The sequence below is a fragment of the Bombus affinis genome, chromosome 8 (assembly GCF_024516045.1).
Source record: "Bombus affinis isolate iyBomAffi1 chromosome 8, iyBomAffi1.2, whole genome shotgun sequence".
NCBI classification, from domain to species: Eukaryota; Metazoa; Arthropoda; class Insecta; order Hymenoptera; family Apidae; genus Bombus; species Bombus affinis.
The window spans coordinates 16866712-16886141 of record NC_066351.1 but is presented as its reverse complement, the minus strand read 5'-3'; the positions used below and the strand labels follow the sequence as shown (position 1 = coordinate 16886141).

The 19430-nt window shown below is 30.5% G+C and overlaps 1 protein-coding gene across 8 annotated transcripts; it reads right to left on the bottom strand.

Moving 5' to 3' along the window:
• Positions 1-1337: 1337 nt before the first annotated feature.
• LOC126919499 (hrp65 protein-like) lies at positions 1338-19092 on the bottom strand. Of its 8 annotated transcripts, XM_050728819.1 has the most exons (15): positions 18756-19092; positions 16838-17014; positions 16365-16436; positions 15916-16134; positions 15396-15709; positions 14849-15144; positions 14541-14731; positions 13833-13929; positions 13531-13550; positions 10239-10467; positions 3369-3425; positions 3034-3139; positions 2562-2816; positions 2246-2302; positions 1338-1885 (listed from the first exon to the last, which is right to left on the bottom strand). In XM_050728819.1, exons 1-10 carry the CDS (start codon positions 18948-18950, stop codon positions 10249-10251), a joined length of 1800 nt encoding a protein of 599 aa, XP_050584776.1. In that variant the 5' UTR covers positions 18951-19092; the 3' UTR covers positions 1338-1885; positions 2246-2302; positions 2562-2816; positions 3034-3139; positions 3369-3425; positions 10239-10248. The 8 variants fall into 8 exon arrangements, with proteins under 8 accessions (XP_050584776.1, XP_050584778.1, XP_050584780.1 ...); XM_050728821.1 differs by lacking the exon at positions 3034-3139; XM_050728823.1 differs by lacking the exon at positions 10239-10467.
• Positions 19093-19430: the final 338 nt, after the last annotated feature.

The following is a 19430-nucleotide window of genomic DNA, read 5'->3' as shown; positions in this document are numbered from 1 at the left end:
AATAGAAGATTTAATGAATATTCTGTAGTATTGTGTATAAAATTTTAATTTCATGTTTATTTAATACTTCCACCGTAAGCGAGGGTGCATTATATTTATGAGTGATGTGATACTGCACAAATGGATGTTACAAACAAAATTAAAGTTTTAGCAATAAATTACATGTATATATATTTTATTAAAGTAACATAAAAATTTTAGCCATTACTTATTCTGAGTATACAATAATTAATATCGTATAAAAAATGGAGAATGAATTAAGCTTCGTTTAAGGTTAAATTTAAAATAAAGCTTCTGAACACGTTCAAAGTCTCTTGATCCATATTATAAGTAACGGACGTCCACTGATTGTGGGTCACACACACACATACACACACACACCTGAAATCAAAAATCCTAACTTTTTTTACATGAATAACACAAATACTCTTTATTTATTAATTTTTCGACAAGCTTCAGAAAATACATACAATATACTTTTTGTGAATATTGTTTAGCATACGTAGTTACAAAAATATTTTAATTGATGAGGCGTATCACTTTCCTAGAATGGTATCAAAGCAAAGCACGTTGAATTGCAAACGTGTTCACGCTTAGTCATAATGTAAATCAAAAAATTTTATATATCAAACGTATAAAAAAATGTTTAATATTTTTTAAATGTTTTATGATATGGAAATATATAATACAATAACGCAAAACATAGTAAAATTACTCGAAGTATATATTATAACATAAATTTTGTAAGATTGAAAATAGTTCAATTATTATATTGTCACGTTTGTGAGCGCGCACGTTGGCGTTTCTTCTCCTGTCTGATACTGAGCGCGGCCAGCCAAGATTCGACACTATCCACTATCACTCTACCACCAATAGTGAGTGACTCTAACGTCTCTAGGGTGCATCACTGTAACTGAAGCAGTCTATTTGCCGCTAGCAGTGAGGGAGCGCGGGTCCGGCAACGCCCGGAAGCCTAGATTAGTTCGATACCGTTCTCGTCAGGTGGACAAGCACGACCACCCACGATCACACCATCTTTCTCGCAACCGAAAGAACTAACCTGGCCCCTCAACTCTAAACATGTACATAAAACAACCAACCTGAAGGAAGATCAGTGTATGCAGAGATCACAAACCAGGTTGACATTTAACATTTTTTGGAAACTCGAAGGACATTCTCTAGACACGCGTCTCAAACTTTCACCTTCACTGTAGGAGGGTCAGCGCAGGGAGAAGTAGCTAGCACGGACGCTCACAACACCCTTTCCTCAGATCTACCTCCACCCACACGTTTATTCATAAGTAAACCAGGGGGTCGTTTAGCGGTTCGAAAGTAAATTTTTCTACTCTTTAACAACTTTATTTTTCTTTCTTTCTCTTACATTTTTACCTCTTTGAAGGTATAACCGCCATTTTCGTTAGATGAAACAAACCAAATCTGCGAGTTTAAAGGTTCAAATTAGTAGACAAAGACAAAGATTTATAATGAATTTCCGGGATGATAACGTGAATCCACTCCGACCGTTAGAGACTGACTGAAATCGCATTCAGTAGACCGAGTTACTCGGATGTAGGCAGGATATCGAAAGAAGATCCTCAGGCTCAAACAATATATGCAAAAATTGTTTGATTCCGTCCGTCAAGTTTAAGTTGTTCATTGCTTACACGTTTTGTTAAATAATTTTTTTTTATTGCCGGTAATTTAATTCTTTCTTTTCACCTTTTACAATCCGAACGCTCTCAACAAAAAAGGCTGCTTTTCCTGACGACACTGTCAAGTCCCATCTTTCGAGTAGCCGGTCACATGAACGGAAAAAGCTCGGGGAATTTCAAATTGTATTTTAGGACCCAACAATATTGATAATTTTAGTATTTTGAGCCAAACACTGCAATAAAAAAAAAAAAAATAGAAAACTATTTAGAAAATTGTATTTAGATGATTTTCTTGTATTATTTATATATAAAGTTTCAGTATACTATACGAACAATAATTGTCATCTTTTATTCAGAACTCTAGCCAAAATTTCATCATAATAGGTTTACATAAAAATATACACAAGTATCGTCTACTTAAGCATCCACGGTCCACGAACATATTGGGGATGCATCTAGGCAGTTAATCATTTTGAGAACTTAACTGAGCGAAACAGGTATGATGTGATTAAAATATACGAGTATTTCTTTTTGTCATTCGTATGATTGATAGTAAAATCACGATAGTTGTTATTGTCTGAATAAATAATCACCTTTTAAAGTACGATATATCACCAAAACAATTCCACCTCATAGCAGCTTCTAACATCCTAAAAAAAAAAAAAGTGCAATTACCACTTGAACGTACTAAACTTGAATAAATATGAATCTTTGTTTTTCTCAGTGAAAGTGTACACGTTGGATTTTTGAAGCTTCGTCATTATGCTCAGCCCCGAAAGAAAATCATCATTATATTTTAGAAATTTTTGCATAAAATAAATTATATAAAATGAAAAAGAAATATGTAGAATCAAATATCTGTAGGTTTAATATACCGTCGAAATAATTACTTTAAAAAATGTATATTACCTTAAACACTCCTATCCCAAAACGATGACTTGCTGTGCGCATAACGTACAAAATTAATTTTTTGTTTCATCTAGTCCATTAAGTACGAAGAAATATTTAAAGGGATAATTAGTTAAATCAGAACTGTATGATGATCACATATGGCTTATTTTAATTTAACATTTGATATAATTATAATCCTTCTAAACTTTTGTAATATGATTAGCGTTATTAATTCTGACATGTAAATTTCGACACGTCTGTATATTTGTCCTCCTGCAAAACAAAAAGTATTTTATTAGTACTAATATTATACGAGCATATACATGTTAATTCAAGTGGAAAATTTGAAGCAATACACCCAGGACACGTTGAGATAATCATTGAATCATGTCATTAATCACATATTTGTCATCGTAAAAAGGAATGTTGCAAAAAGATATTTAATCTTAACTCAATAGACAAAGAAAAGTAGGAGAACATTGAAACAAACCTTATAATTTCGCACGCATTCTTTTGTACACACTTTGCGTTTGTATGTTGAATATATACTATACGCGATGGTGAAGTACATGCAATTAAATGTGAAGTATGCAAATCTGTAAATGAAAATTCTATTATCAGACAAAGTGATACGTGGTACTTTGTACAATTGTCTTAAATTCTGTGTAATTAGTGCATTAAAAAAAAATTCTAAAAAATTTAAAATAAGTGAAGATTAGATATAATTATATCATATATAATCTCATTATTCCATATCACAATACAATCCAATATAATTATTCGTTTGATTCTTAAAGGTATATAATAGTTTTTATGTAAATTTACCTTTTCACTTTTCAATACGTTTTATTCATTCCCTCAGCTAGCAACTGCTATTAGTATCTGTAAACATAAATACTAATATAAATGTTTTACATAAAAACAATATATTAAAAGTTTTAATACAGTATGAATACAGTAACGAATTAATACTTTTTGTATACAAATTACATTTGAAGTGAACGATTACAGATAGTTACAATCAATGAAGCAATTGTTCACAGAGATTACTTCCACATCTTAAACTTAAAGAGTATATCTTGCGAAGTATAACAATACCTTCCATACAAATATGAACTCTGTTATACGACATGAAACATTTTTTATCCCTTCGATAATTAAAATTGTGTAAGTAAAAATTCATGTTACGTATATGTATGATAAATGTATAATTGTATAAAAAAGTAATTACTTATAATTCAATTTGTATTTGTTAATTATTTCGACAAAATACATTAAAAATATAATATCCTCTTATATGCAGTTTTATACAGTGTAAGACATGTAAATTTGTAAATAAATTAAAATTAACAATTTTTAAAACATAGAAATAGTATAGACTGCATAGGTCTTACAAACGAAAATTATTTATGGGTATAACTATATATAGTTTCAGATTTTAAACATTAAAATATCTAACCTTTTTAAATAATATTTGATAGCATTAAATGCATAAATTATATGTATAGTATTATTTGATAAAGCGGCCTATATATATATATATATATATATATATATATATATGTATGTATATATATATTCACCACTCAAGGTATAAGTATAGCCAATACGATATTGCAGTTTTGTTGTTCAAGTAACAATTAGATATATATCAGCCTAGATTTCAATAATGAACCCAGACAACCTTTGCTAAAGTTGGTATACAAGAATATTTTGGTTGTCATAGGTAAAAACACGGGCTAGGCTGGTAAATTTGTACACAAGTATTATTAGCCTTTTATAAAATCATATAATAAAACGATTAGATTTTCATAAGAGTTAGCTTGGTTGAATATGAAGTCAATGGTATATTGAATACATACAATTAACAAAATAAACCATTCTATATCGTAATCTCCTATTTGTTTGCTAATTTTGGATAACGTTATAAGTAAGTTCAATTTCGCTGGTAAAGATTACAAATTATTAGACTCGTTCAAAAATATGGAGCTCCTTATAATTGCTGAAATATAATTTATGTATTCAATATTAAGTAAATAAAAATTAAAATGATGAAATATATGTAACATTTATGTTATGTGCTATTTATGCCATTTCATAATCTTTACCATATACTCATATAAATGTCCCACCCGAAGATTAAAATAGAAGTACGCATAATAACAGTTTTACAAAGTCTACTCACCTCGTACCAGTAGTTTCACTGACTAGTAGTTTCAAGTATGTAAGCCTATCTTGTGATTGCAGACTCTCCTCCGTTAAGAGATTCTTGATTAACAACAGTCAGTTTATATCGCGCATTATTAGGAATTTCAAACAAATGCGTATTACTTGCACATAACAGTTCCCTTCGATAAAGAAATTGGATAACTTTGATCGCAAGAAATACTTATTTTCGTATAATTCATATTATTATCTAGACACTTATTCAATAATGACAATATTTGTCATGTAATGTGTATAGGCATTGCCAGAAAATTCTCAAATAAAATTATAGTAATCAGACCATATCCTTTTTTCATAATCAGTTTTTAATGGTGTGTTTAAAGTAGTAAAGATTCTCGTTCATTAAGGCCTCTCATGTATTCACATCTCGTGTGTTTATATAATGTATAAAATATGTAATGCAGACATGTTAAGGAACATGTTCATTAAATAGCTATATTTTGCCAAATCTCATTGTAAATGTTCACTTTCATTCAGAAAATACAAAGTGGTATTTTATTCAAGGATATCTAATAGATGAATTTGTTATATTACATTTCTTAATGCACCGTCTATAAAGTAGTTATTATTATAATACGAGAATACAATAATATTAAATGAAGTCATGTTTGGAAATTCTTCAATGACGAACCATGTAATAATGACAGTCTAGGGGTAAGAAATTTTACAGAGAGACACAAAATGTGGATATAGAATAATGAAGAATAATTTAGAATGAATTTCATGAAAATATACATTCCTCCAAGAATTTGTTCATTGTTAAAAAATTGTCACATTATTGAAAACTTTATAGAAATAAAATGTGTGATGCCCATTATGTCGAAGGTTTCCTGAAAGAAATGCGATGATATATTTGGAAATAATAAACTTGTAATAAAAGTAGACCAGATGGTATTATTTTTTCACCTTTTTAGTTTTCTCCAAGCAAATACTCTTCTAATTATACTTAATTACATTATATTATGCTTACGTTTATTTGGAACGTTAATATGAAAATTTTAATTTACTCGCAAAATGAAGGAAATGTACTACAAACACTTTTGAAAAAGGAAGTTTACTACTTTTTAATGGTTGAAATTTATCTCAGATGAATCCTTAAAAATTTATAAAAAGAAATATAATAATTTTAATAGCATTATATATCAGCATTTAAGATAGAAAATAATACTGTTGTTATTATCATTTTCTGTTTTAACTATAATATCCCTATCTCTTCTTAGAAAATTCATAACTCACATTCAAGTTAGAACAGTTTAACAAATATACACCATTATCGAAATATCTCCGCTTAATATTCACCTATAAGCGGTGATGATTAGTGGTTTATAATAGTAAAATAAGCTTAACCTGCGAACACACTGCCTTCGTATATTTCTATAAGAAGAATAATATCTGTCGTATAATTACTCCTCGGATTCTTATAAAAATCTATTTGTCAAGTATTCTAGTACTCGTTTCAATCCGTAGTTCTCCATAAATATCAACCCATCGTGGTTGAAACTTTTTTTAAATTATAGAAAAATATGTTATAAAATATAAATGTGTTGACAATGTAACATAAAATCATTATTGCAGTAGTGTTATTCAAAGTTGCAGACATACGAATTATAATAATCTATATGGAGTGTTCATATTTAATTTCCTCTTGTAACTTATAGAGATAAATTGTATATCCCTATGATATAAGTTTGTATGACATATTTAAGATTCAATTTCATAATAAGCGTCCACCGAGTATAACTCAGCATTGGAAACAAAGATGTACCGTATTTTCACAATATCTTTCAAATAAACGGGATATTCGCGAAATTTTAACGAAGAAGATTAGTAATTAAATAAACGTTAGTGTATTATATATTCCTATGTATGGATATATATGTAAACCTTTATTCATAAAATTACTTTCTGTCAATTATATTCCTTCACAAGATTTGAATAGCACAAGCGCAGATTGATTAACTGCTGTTGAGATATACGTCTTATTCTAATATAATTAATTACTTTTATAAAGCTTCGAGTAATGCAGATATTGCATATACTTCTTCTCGTGGCGACACTCACACCATCGTTAACATAAAGACACATAACGTATGAATATGCATAATGCACAGGGTAAAACTAACTTTGACACAGACACGTATATAAGAAATTTTACTCGTTATTAGAAAGATAAGTTACCAAATGACCGATATCGATTTACTAAAATCGGACTTTTTACTTACGAACTAACTTTTTAATCGTAAAGAACAAAGGTAAAAGTACGAACAGTGTATATAACTTTCACCCTGAAAAACTACCGAATCAAATGAAATAATGAACTACGAATAGTATATAGTATGACAATACAATAGTAATGGAAAGTAATATACTATATTATTTGTAATATTTACATATTGTTTCATAAATAGAAACTCCTATGAGATGATTATTTTATTGAAAGTACTAATTGACAGTGAATATACGTTTGTCTACATTACTATATGTTATAGTGACACCGCAAATTTAAATTCAGTTTTACCATTATATGCGATTCTCATATCTTTATCATCTTTAGAACAGTCTTATGGGGGATTAAGAGGCGTACAGTTCAAATCGTTTCCTTATCCTTGAAAATGATATGATTATGTTAATAGTCCATGTTTTAACAGTACCATGATATTTTGCTTTTTTGATGGCTCAAAAGTATGCCTGTTAAAATATTTACAATTTGTTAATACATCAAATTGAAAAGTACTATTAAATCCTTTTAAAAGGGCTTCCCATGTATTTAACGCACATTCGTAAATTTATATTTGGGAAGGGAGTACCCCTAACCTTGTCGGTTTCGAAAAACCGAAGTTATTTTCAACATTTCGTAGAATAGCGCAATTGGATTTTTCGAAATTCGAAAATTGGCGAAGTTACGGCACCAAAAATCACTGTATATTGCGTCAAGCAGGAAGATCTGATATAACGTTTGTGAAACAGAAATTTCGGTTAATTTTTCAATATCGATAAAACCTTTTAATTGTTTGTTTATTGAAGTAATGTTAGGAAACCGTCTCGGCTGAAATAATCCGGAAAAACGATATGGAGTGATTCACGCAAAACAATAAGAGTGAGTGTAAATTCTGTAATTTGGACAATTGTCCCGAAGATAATAATCTGTAATAACAAAATGGAAAATGGTGATGAGAAAAATTGCAGATTTCGTTGCTGCCATTATTCTTCTCAACAGTTGATATAAAACAATATCATTAATGAAGCAATTTATGAAACCGGTTATTGGAAGTAGTACAAGCAATTTTTCCGAAGAAGTAAACGAACGACGCCTAAACGCGCGAAAATTCAGGAACACGATAGAGGTCCAAAGAAATTCCATAATTACTGAGAGTAGCTTTAAAACAAGCTGATGAAAGTTTCCCAGCCAGAAGCATCCTGTGTTATAGTGTTAGAACTGCGAGCTAAGGATAAATTCTTAAAAAGTTTGTTCTATTTCGTTAAAATATTGGCTTAAACGGCTATGAAAACATCGTTCTCACGTGAGACCCAAAGTAGATATCAAGTACTAACTATATTCGACTAACTTTAAAGTTTTACGTATTATTTCTTATAAGATTACGTAAAAAATGCATAGCGTACGATCTTGTCTGATATTTAAATTTGTTCAACTTTTACAAAAGTTAACTTTGTAGGGTGAAAATCCATTTCCTTTCAAATACCATCATTTATATATTACTGAAAGTTACCTAAGGATAGTGAACTACACGTTATAGATACTTTATTTTTCCTTAGGTTGATATGGAAATTTTTCTTGTTTTACGTTCCAGTCACTTTCGATACTAGATTCCAAGGTTTTGTTAAACATGACAATAGATAATAATGTTGCATAACTCCGCCGTTTTGTAATTTTAGACAATAACGATAAAACTGAATATAAAACGTTGTTCAACATCCTTTGAAAGAAAATCCCGATATTTCACACGATAATTACCCTAAGACGGAAAGTCTTAATTTATCTGTTTTCTAGGCTCACAAGATAGGGTACTCCCTTGAAATTTTTTGAAGTAATGCCTCGTGAATAAAATAATTCGCGATATCACGAAATCAGATCCACGTCGAAAAATATAAAAGCACACTCTCTCAATCATTACATATCACCCTTTCATTGTTTCCTATTCATTCTTATTAATATTGTTTCGCCTTTATGCACAGTATTTCGATCAATGGACAAAAAAAGAGAAAAAGAGAAAAAGAAAATAAAGAGAGCTAATGAAAAAAAGAATTAGGATCTACAGATTGTTCCATCTTGAAATATTAATAACGAAATGTAGTTTATAATATTAATATGACTTTTTTCAATATATTAATTTGTTACTAAAATTGAGGCATAAAGCTTATCACAAAAATCAGAGCATTTGCATATTTAATCTGATTTTTCTTAAAAATTCAGTATCCTATCACCTTTGAAACTGGTGAGAGTTAATTCAATTTCAATAATAACAAATAATCTTGACTTTTTTAATGCAAAGAATAGTAATAAATTTTATATTAAAATCAAATTTTCAATTGTCTAAAGTTTGCTCAAAATAGAAAAAATGGTCGAAATGGCACGTTCGAGCGTTACGCAAAATGCTATATGACCCACTAAACACATTCGTAATCCTTCATTATATAGATACTGTTTATTTTTCGTTAAATTTTCTTTTGTTTGCTATAGTTATCGTATTACTTTTGTACAGTATTATCAATATAGTCGTATTACAAATTTGATAGTATTATACATCTTGTAATTTCTATTTTCTTGAAAAACAAATTCAGATAAGAACACGAAATGGTATTTGAAGACTGTTACAAAAAACAATAACGATATATTTCTCTATTTATGAATGGTATAATATCTTTGTATAAATTATTAATTTACAGAATAGATATTATTACACGCGCGGCAATATTTATCAAAACGTTGTCTAAAGAAGCTATGGTAGTTAGACATCATAATGAAATAAGATATATACGGAGAAAATGTCATAGCCGCAAAAGTTCTAGGGAAAACTGTAATAAAAATTTGTACAATTTACTTATCATAAACTATGATACAAGTGTATCAAAACACAGAAAATGATATAATAAAATTAAGGAAATATCGAACTAGACATATAAGGCAATATTTAATAGCAACAAATGATTCATGTGTCATGATGCAAACACGCGTATGTTCTGAATTTGGCCCTGAATGAATATAATCGCAGTATTTATATTTTAACAAAGAACGAAAATCGAATTTAAAACCAAAGAGTGAATTGAAGGAAAAATTGTCTACAGATACAATGTTATGATTTTTGCCCTGAACGCCCATATACTCGAAACACTGTGCCATGATATAAAACGTGAAAGATGATCGATAACAAATTTTGCTAAAAAAAAACGACTACAATGCGAACTGTCGATTCTTCTCAATCGATTAGAAAAAGGAAGTTATGTTAATACCGCAACATTTTTAATAGCGTCTTCTTTTATTAGGATAGTCATCCTGACGATTACGATCACTTCCACCTTGCCAACGTCCACTACCACCACTACCTCCACGACCACCACCCATGTTGCCCATATCGACCCTCATATCCATCAAATCCATTATTTGACTACGATCGTCGTTGTAACCCCCACGGCTACCACGATCCATACTATTATAAGCATCCATAAAAGACTTTGGATCCTAATCATCATTACAGAGAAAGGTGAATTTAATTGTTACGCGTAAAGTAAGAACAAAATGATATTTTAAGGACGAAGTAGTCGAAAGTTATGAGCCGATATCACCGAAATGAATGCCAACGATTTTTGTTTAATACGGTGAATAACGGTGTTTTGTAGATTTTGGATGTACCATAAATACATTTCACGGTTCAGGGCGACCATCCATGTTTGACAGCAGCACAGGTCATCGTCAATTTTCGTCAAATCACATAGAAAAGAAAGGGGAAAACACAATGTTAGATGTTGTTTGTACGTACAACATTAGTAGAATGGAATGCGTGAACAATACACGCGCTAGAACAAATCATAGATACGAATAGTTACACTGCTTTCAGAGTATGCCGTTTTCTCAACATCGATTAGCCTTATTAAACCAAGCAAATGCCCAACATACGATCGACAATGGTTACCGTCTAAGTCAGTGCACACAAGTAGTCTGGTGAAATACGTTAGAATGAATATCCTTAGAATATATTTCTTCGTCTACAATATTTTGCATAGGTCTTCTGTTCATTTAAATGCACCCTTAACTTTATAAGTCATATTTTAAGATTGAATTCGAGTCACAAAATTAAAGGTTTAGAACTTTCGGGATTAAAGTAGAAGTATCGATGTATCACTAGATTCCACTAGATTCCTACGGATGTAATTTAACTGAAAGAATATACGCTATTATATTATTCCATACCACTAGAGAAATTTCTCTGAAATTGTTAAAAATTTTACTTTACACAATAGATATTTCAAATTCGGTACCAAGTCCTTATTAAATAATGTTAAACGCACAATAAACATTCATATATAGAACACATTAGGGGTTTTAAAGTATAGAAACGCATACGACATTCTTAATTTAAGTACCCAACATGTAGTTATACGACTTTCAAAAATATAACACTTCTAGTGTACGAACAAGAACTATCTCGTCATATTAGTTACATCAATAGTGTGTATTTTTAGCGATAATGTTGTAACAATTAATATTGAATTAATTTTACACAACTCTGAAGCTTAAATATTGGTATAAATGACAAAGAGATGTGATCAAGATCTCTAAGCAAACTTTATACAATATCTATACTACAGAATCGTGCATGTAGGTATATAATAAATAGTTCACAAAATATATAGTTTGGAATATGAAAAAAAAATTCATAAAGATTAATATAACAATAAAAACTCAAAATTATATTCATTTAGATAAATGAAGCATAAATATTATTTTAAGCTCCTTTACTTATTGTAAATCAAAATTGATATTGCTGTACTCAGAAACTATATTTAAATTACACTTAATCTTCAAGTAAATATCTCTAAATAAATGTATATATGTGTATATTTAAATATATACTATATTTTAATTAAAATAATTTCTGAATACAGCTAATTATGTTTAATTAACACTCAATGTAGTTGGGCATTTGTTGGTTAATAAATATCAAATTATTACTATGGAACTATTTAAATGAGGAAATATTCAATTTAGTTCTAATGTCCAGATTTATACGTTGAACGATGCTAGTTCCATAGTATGTAAGCATACCTAATATACCTAATTCTTAATGTAACTAGAGAAAATAGAAGAACAGAGCCTCCTGTCTGCAAGCATATGGAGAAGCCAATGAGGCACGAAATATTAATTCAGTTTTAACTTCAATTTTATTGATGAATGTCTAAAAAATATTCCTAGAATCAGTATTTATGAATCCCTTATTAAAGCCCTGTTTATAAAGAATATATTCGAATTGAATACGTGGAACATTAACCCAAAGCTTATTACCAGTATAAACTGAAAAAAAAAACGGATTCCCTCAAATGTTTATTAAAGTATTATCGTTAACAATAATATTCACGTCCTATAGATAAAAGCGAAGATGTTTAAGAATTAGTCATGTATGGTATAGGTAAAAATAAGCGATTGCTGGCTTAAATGTACTGATCTCACAGTGCAGTTAAAAAATTAAAAATTTAGGTATGGCGAGAAGATTCCGTCCAGTAAAACCTTTACCTACCTATACAACCTTAATATCTCGCATTATTTATAATAGATTAATAAAAATTTCCTAACATTTCTCCAAAATTTCGCACATTACCTTTAAATATCCTCTGTTAATTTCATAACTTTGAATATCTATAAATGTCAGCATGATAAAACCTTCCAACCAGCAATAAATGCTTTCAAATATTTTTATCAGCATAGAATCATACGTTTTTACAAGAAGTAAAACTACATTAAAAAAAAAAAAAAAGTCACGTTTCAATAATCGTTTGTAGTAGACAATAATAGAAACCATATCACATGCGTTTGTAATACAAGTGAAGAATATTTAACAAAGATTGCAGCGGTGTGTTATGTGAACGTAGATAAAACGTTTCAAATATAAGATATGATAAGTATTGTCCTTATTACCTCAAGGAAACAATACTTCGGTTCTACGAAGACCGAATAAATTAATTTAAACTTCTGTATCTATTCACGCTACAACAAATGATCTCCTGTTAAGTAGAAAATTTAATGTTAAGGCCCATTGACACCTCCACATTTTATAATAAACTAATTAAAAGTTATTATCGTACGATATATATATATATATATTCGATATTAGATTGACTTTAATACTATTGCCATTGTTGCAGACATTAGAACCCTGCTATATTGGAAAGCATGCTTTATAGGAATATTCGTAAAGTTCTTTCACTTATGTTTTTCGCAAGTGTTCACTAATAATACTCGCGATTTTATCATGCAAGGCAGTTCAATTATTTCTAACAAAAGATTCTCATATATAGGTAGAATAATTTGTTTAGTAATATCACCAAATGGAAATATACATAAATGAAATATCAAAGAAATAGTTTCAGAAAAAATAAATACTTTATGGAAAAAAAAAAAAATATATATATATATATATATGCGTGTGTATGTGCATATGCATATATATGAACATATACATATATATACATATATATATTTTTTTATATTTATATATATAGAATGATACTTTAATGGGGGATACATTACCACTGGCATGCTGCTTCCACCTGTAATGAAGTAAATTTTTCCATTAAAAATAATTTTGGAGAATTTTGAATGAATGTTTCATGTAAACATTTATATATAATAATTATTTATATATAATTTTATATATAATAATTATTTATATATAATTTTATATATAATAATAACAATCAGTATAAAATATAAATTTCTATTTCAAGGAGAACTAATTGAATTCAAATATACTAGTAAATAAATACGCATTATATGCTAGAAAAATATTGAAGTTTATGAAGAATAACATTTCAACATCTTAAGAAACTTACCATCTGGCTGTCCATATCCATCGCGGTCATTATTACCAACGGAATCATAATTTTTTCCTCCCATACCGCCTCCTCCACCTCCTCTCATTGTTTGCTCCTTAAATGTAAGAGGAACATAAGCGCAAGCGTTAGTAAAAACAACAAAACAGAAAAATACAAATATTCTGACACATAAACGTTGTAAGTAGTGCTACTATCCTATTCCTATTACTATGATAATGATAATAAATGTTAACACTTTACCAACCGATAGCCTGTTAATCGGCTTTTTGTCACAGACAATCTTACCCATTATTTGAACAATAATGTTATTTAGTACTAAGGCACCTTGCTCAGTTGCGTTGCTTTGTAAGTTCCCACAGTTTTATACCAATTTGAAAAACTTACCGTTCGCGATGTACGAAAACAATGGTATTACCGAGTTTAAACCGAAACAGAGCCAGCGCTTGAGATGCCGGTCGGACGTGCGTATGCTGTTGAATCGCTAGCGGTCGGTAAAGTGTTAATAATAAATAAAAGATACGTTTTCGCAAACTTTCGTATAAAAAATAAAGATCTTTTATGTAACCTCCGCATGTAGTTTTTTAAATACATGTTACTGATCTCTATTGTCATCCTTGTAGTATAAAGATGTTAAAATTTTCAACCTATTATCATAGAAACTTTCTGAATGAATTTAGTTTTCTGTTAACGTTGCCAAGTAATTACCTGCATGAATAAATTATTTTCTTGCTGACGACGATGTAACTCCTCTTCTTGTCTTCTAATACGCATTGCCATTTCTTCTTGTTGTCTCCTTCGTAGTTCTTCTTCACGCGTTCTTTGTTCTTCAGCCTGTCTTTCTTTCATTTCCCATTCTCGCTTTTGTCTCTCACGATCGGCCTCGCGCATACGCAGTTCTATCAATCAAGGAAAATCAAATTATTGATTTCAACTTACTGATTACACTTACATTACTTGTGCGATGTATATGTATATATTAAAGCAATATCTTTTAATGACGTTAAAATACTTACGTTCTCTTAACAATTCAGTTTCGTGTTCATATCGTGCAAATTCCATTTGAGCTTCCAATTTTTCTTCCTCCATTGCCATTTCTCTTTTTAGTGCTTCTTCTTTCTGTTCATATAATTCGTGCAGTTGTTTCCACCTCGTGCCATATTCATATTCAAAACTTCCTATCTTTGCAAATCTTGGGCCAATATCGCGAGCTGTAAAAAATTCCTGATTTTTCCGAGGTAGATTTTTGTCTGAATAACCATCAATGTCATCTAGTAATTCAAATGGTTTAACAACTACAGGACGTAGAGACCTATAATATAAGTACCTAATGTAAATTTTCGAAGTTCTCCCTCTTTGTTTCAATAAAATTATATTTAAAATAACGTTTTGTGTTCCAATTTGTGGCACACAATACAAACATCTATTGTATCATGCTTCCTATAGGAACTATTTTTCTTTCCCCCGTTATGATCAATTTTTAGGCACTTGTAGATAAATTAAATACGTCAAACAAGCGTGGCTTTGGGGTAAACAAGATTTTTATTTATAGTAAAAACGTACGCGGTTAAAAAGTAGCATCCTTCTGTGCACTTTCGTAAAGCAAGTTGGGCTGACGGTTTTCTGCAGAATTCTACAATTCCCTCTCCAGTAGATTTTCCCTTGTCATCCGCTATAACTATCGCCCGTTCAATTTCACCAAAGACACTGAATGCCCTCTCAAGCAATTCATTCGTAATCCAAGGTGTAAGATTTTTAACTTTAACTGTCGAAGAATGTGGAGCAAAACGAACCTTAAGTGCACGTCCTTTACTATTTGTAAATACATTTTTTCCATCTAACTCGTGTTTTGCCTTTTCGGCATTTACCCTATAATCCTATAAGATAAAAAAGATTAAGCTATAGTTTAATGCCATACATACAAATGCATATATACATATATATGTATATAACAATGCATCATATAGTATAAGATAGCAGCCAAAATTTTATCATTTTCTTTCAGACGGTAATTATTTTAATCATTTTTTTATGTAAACATTACGGGAGAAAAAAAGAAAGGAAGAAAAATTATTGAACTTACCATCCTAAGAAATGCAAAGTTTTTCTCTTTATTTACAAAAAGTTCGGATATTTCACCATATTGTTGGAAGATCTGTTGAATTTCCTCTTCTGTAACATCATTTGACAAGTTTCCAATATACAGACGATTACGACCACTGAATTTCTTTTCCGTGGTTTCTGGGGGTGATAGATCATGTGTAGGACCACTAATAGCCATAATCCGTTCCATTAAACGATCCTGATCACGAAAATAAAAGCAGTATTAATAAGATTATCAAAAGGTATTATGTATTAATATGTACACATTGATTTCTCGATTCATACTGATCTTTTTAATGTTAGTTTACGGTTGCAATTTCATTTTACACCAGAAAACATTTTCTTATTGTATATTAGTATACATAATACATAAATTCTCGCTTGATTAGCTAATTATTACATCATTTCAATCTTTTCTGCTTAACTTACGCATATTATATTAACACATTCAACGTGGCACACAAAATCGAAGAGGGCCTCTGATGGCGGAAATCGATTTTTCTATAACATGTATCTCGCTTATTCAGGCGTCATCCGAAGCAAGGAAATAGGAAATCCGGAAGTGCATATGTTCGCGTCTTCTGCATTGAATGCGTTAAACCCGTTTTTACAAGTAGCAAGGATATTGATTTCGTGTTAATTAAAAGAGAAAAGAGAGAGACTATTTTGAGCTACAGTACTGACAACAACGAGGATTAAAATTTCTTTTGGTTCTGTAAACTTTCATTATTATCCTTCTTTATAAAAATATGAAATAACTAATTTTATAACATATTGATTTTCTCTATAAATAATTCTTTTGTAGTAATTTTTATCTACGTAAAGAATCCACATATAGAACACATACTCCGCGTTAATTGAAAAACTAGCGCATACATATAATTCCTTTAATTTATACTTACATCTTGTGATCGATTTCCCATGTTTCTATCGCCCCCTCCACGGCCACCTCTACCACCACGCATTCCACCGCCACGTCCAATACCCATACCTCCTCCCATACCACCTCCCATACCTCCGCCTATTCCTTCGTTTATAGTATTGTCCATACCACCATCCATAGGATCATTCATCTTCATCTGTAACATTTATGAAATTCAAGCACGTTTATATACATATTTATAATTTCTGATATGTTTATTATTATTATTATTCTTTTACAACTAACATTTTCAATAACAAGTTATATCATAGACGGACAAGGAGGTACCTATATAAAAGTGGTCTCACGATTAACCCTTTGCGGACCACCGCCGCATATATGCGTTCTGCGTAAGCCATCAATTTGACAGAAGAACTGATATATGCGTTTGGCGAAAACAGCTGATAGAATCAAAGGACTCATATGTGTGTCATTTTATTTATCCTGTGGAGAATCTGTGCATGTACATATGTCTAGAATTTAACATCTATAAACGTCTAAGCAGAAATATGCGCTGGCAACTTTAAATGACTATCGCGGCAGCAACTTGGCCCTATGGTACGGTCGACTTCGAATCGTCCCATCCGCGTAGGGTTAATATAAGAACCACTTGAACTCTTTTGTTACTAGTTAATTATAATCGACATTCGTTAGATATAGATATTTGAATTAAGCGTGAAGAAGGCTCTACATGATGAGACATGCCTCGACTTATGATTGACAATATGGACAGCTTTCAAGCAATGAAACATCATTTCCATACGAAAAGTTACAATTGCTTAGGTATATAGCGGCAAATATGTGTATCGAAGAGGGAAGAATGTTGGCTGATTGCCATAAATACAGAATCGTATAGGATTTGGTCTTGGATGTTCCACAAACAAGAGAAATTTCTATATAATACGATATAATCTTCTCTCGTAACATACGATCGGAGTATGCGGAAATCCGAAATTTGGTAGATTAACATTATCTTCGCCAAAATTATGGACATTGGAGGTCTTAGAAATCGGCCATTTTGCGTAGCAACTTTTCGAAATATTTATTTAAATCTCATAAATGCTAATAAATACTGAAATGATACCTGACATTATGAATTTTACAAATTGTTATTATTATTACCTACAACTAAGTTAATTCAAATTTTAAATAATTTTGAAATTCCAAATTCCCATTTGAAATCTAAGAAATTTACATTTAGATCGCTACAAATACATTAATAAAATATATTATACTATTTACAAGAGAACAAAGATTTTTTAACCACGTGTTGGGAAGGCGAGGATACACGTATCTGCCATTTCAATTTTCGTACACGCCATTTTGTAACTACTCTGACGAAGAATCAATATATTATAATCATTTCTTACATACAGAAACTCTGCGAAACAACAGCGTTTACTGATTGTACTCGCAGCAATAAAATTATTGATAAATATAATGTATTTTATATCGGCCTTACAGAATAATAGAACTAAAAATTTCAGTTTACTTCATCGATGCGCTTCTTTTTCGAAGTATCTAATATTCCAATTTGAGAAATATTAATATAACTTCTCGAGTACTTGTAAATTTTATTTCAGTATTTGCCTACAGCAACGGTATACATATATGTTAATGTAATTAAAATACAGTTAATTAAATGGCATTTATACTGCATCACAAAAAAGACTATTATTTTAGTTGCAACACTATAATAAATTGGTGTGTATATAACATAAATAAAAGTTATATTTATAAATAATGGCATTTAATGAATCGAAAGGGCAGAAGTTTAAAACCGGTAGAAATATTACGCATCAATTTATAGCAAATATGGCGGTAGGAACAACGAATATAGTCCCAAAAATTTATATTATTATATTTATATTACTATTAGAATTGTATGAAATTGTTACCGGTCCATCATTATTTCTGTTCCCTCCGCCCATTCCGCCACCACGTCCGCCAGAAAAACGTGTTCCTCCTTTTCGCCCGCGAGGGCCGCGGTTGCCGCCACCAGGAGGATTCCGTTCTCGTGGATTTTCATTACTATTCTCCGCAGATGCATTCTGCGATTCCTGTTTTAATTTAGGTGATTCGGCTCCTGCCATCGTCCGTTCAAATGTTTCAAGCAGTAATTATTAAAGACAAGGTTTTTCACGAAAAAGTTCGCGATTTACTGTCCACTTTTCTGCGAAACGCAACGTCGACTATGGCGTCCAACAACGAAATGAACGAAGAAGCAAAATTGTGGAGCCACTAAAGGAACTGTCCCACTACGTACCTCCATCTCCGGTGCATTATGGGTATATTTCTCTGAGAGCATGATTGGTTGTTTTATTAATAGAGATTGCATTTAATTGGTCAATTCAAACAGATGCAACGTCGCCACTGTTAATGAATAGAATTAACCGGAAGTACCATTTTAATTCTAAATTTTGTGAATCTACACTAATATACATAACTTGTATATTATACTTGTATATTATAGACATTATTATATATAACTCATGCTTCGTATGATTATATGTTTTGTGATATTAATTACAACTATATATTTTAAAAATAGTACGTATTTTCCAACTTTTCCA

Excerpts from the sequence above, each read along its gene's own strand:
- LOC126919499 (XM_050728819.1), bottom strand. The coding sequence starts at position 18,950 with ATGGCAGGAGCCGAATCACCTAAATTAAAACAGGAATCGCAGAATGCA. Across the intron at positions 15,710-15,915 it reads ACTTTGCATTTCTTAGGATG|GATTATAGGGTAAATGCCGA; the intron begins GTAAGTTCAATA and ends TTTATCTTATAG. Across the intron at positions 10,468-13,530 it reads GTGGAAGCAGCATGCCAGTG|GATCCAAAGTCTTTTATGGA; the intron begins GTAATGTATCCC and ends AATGATGATTAG.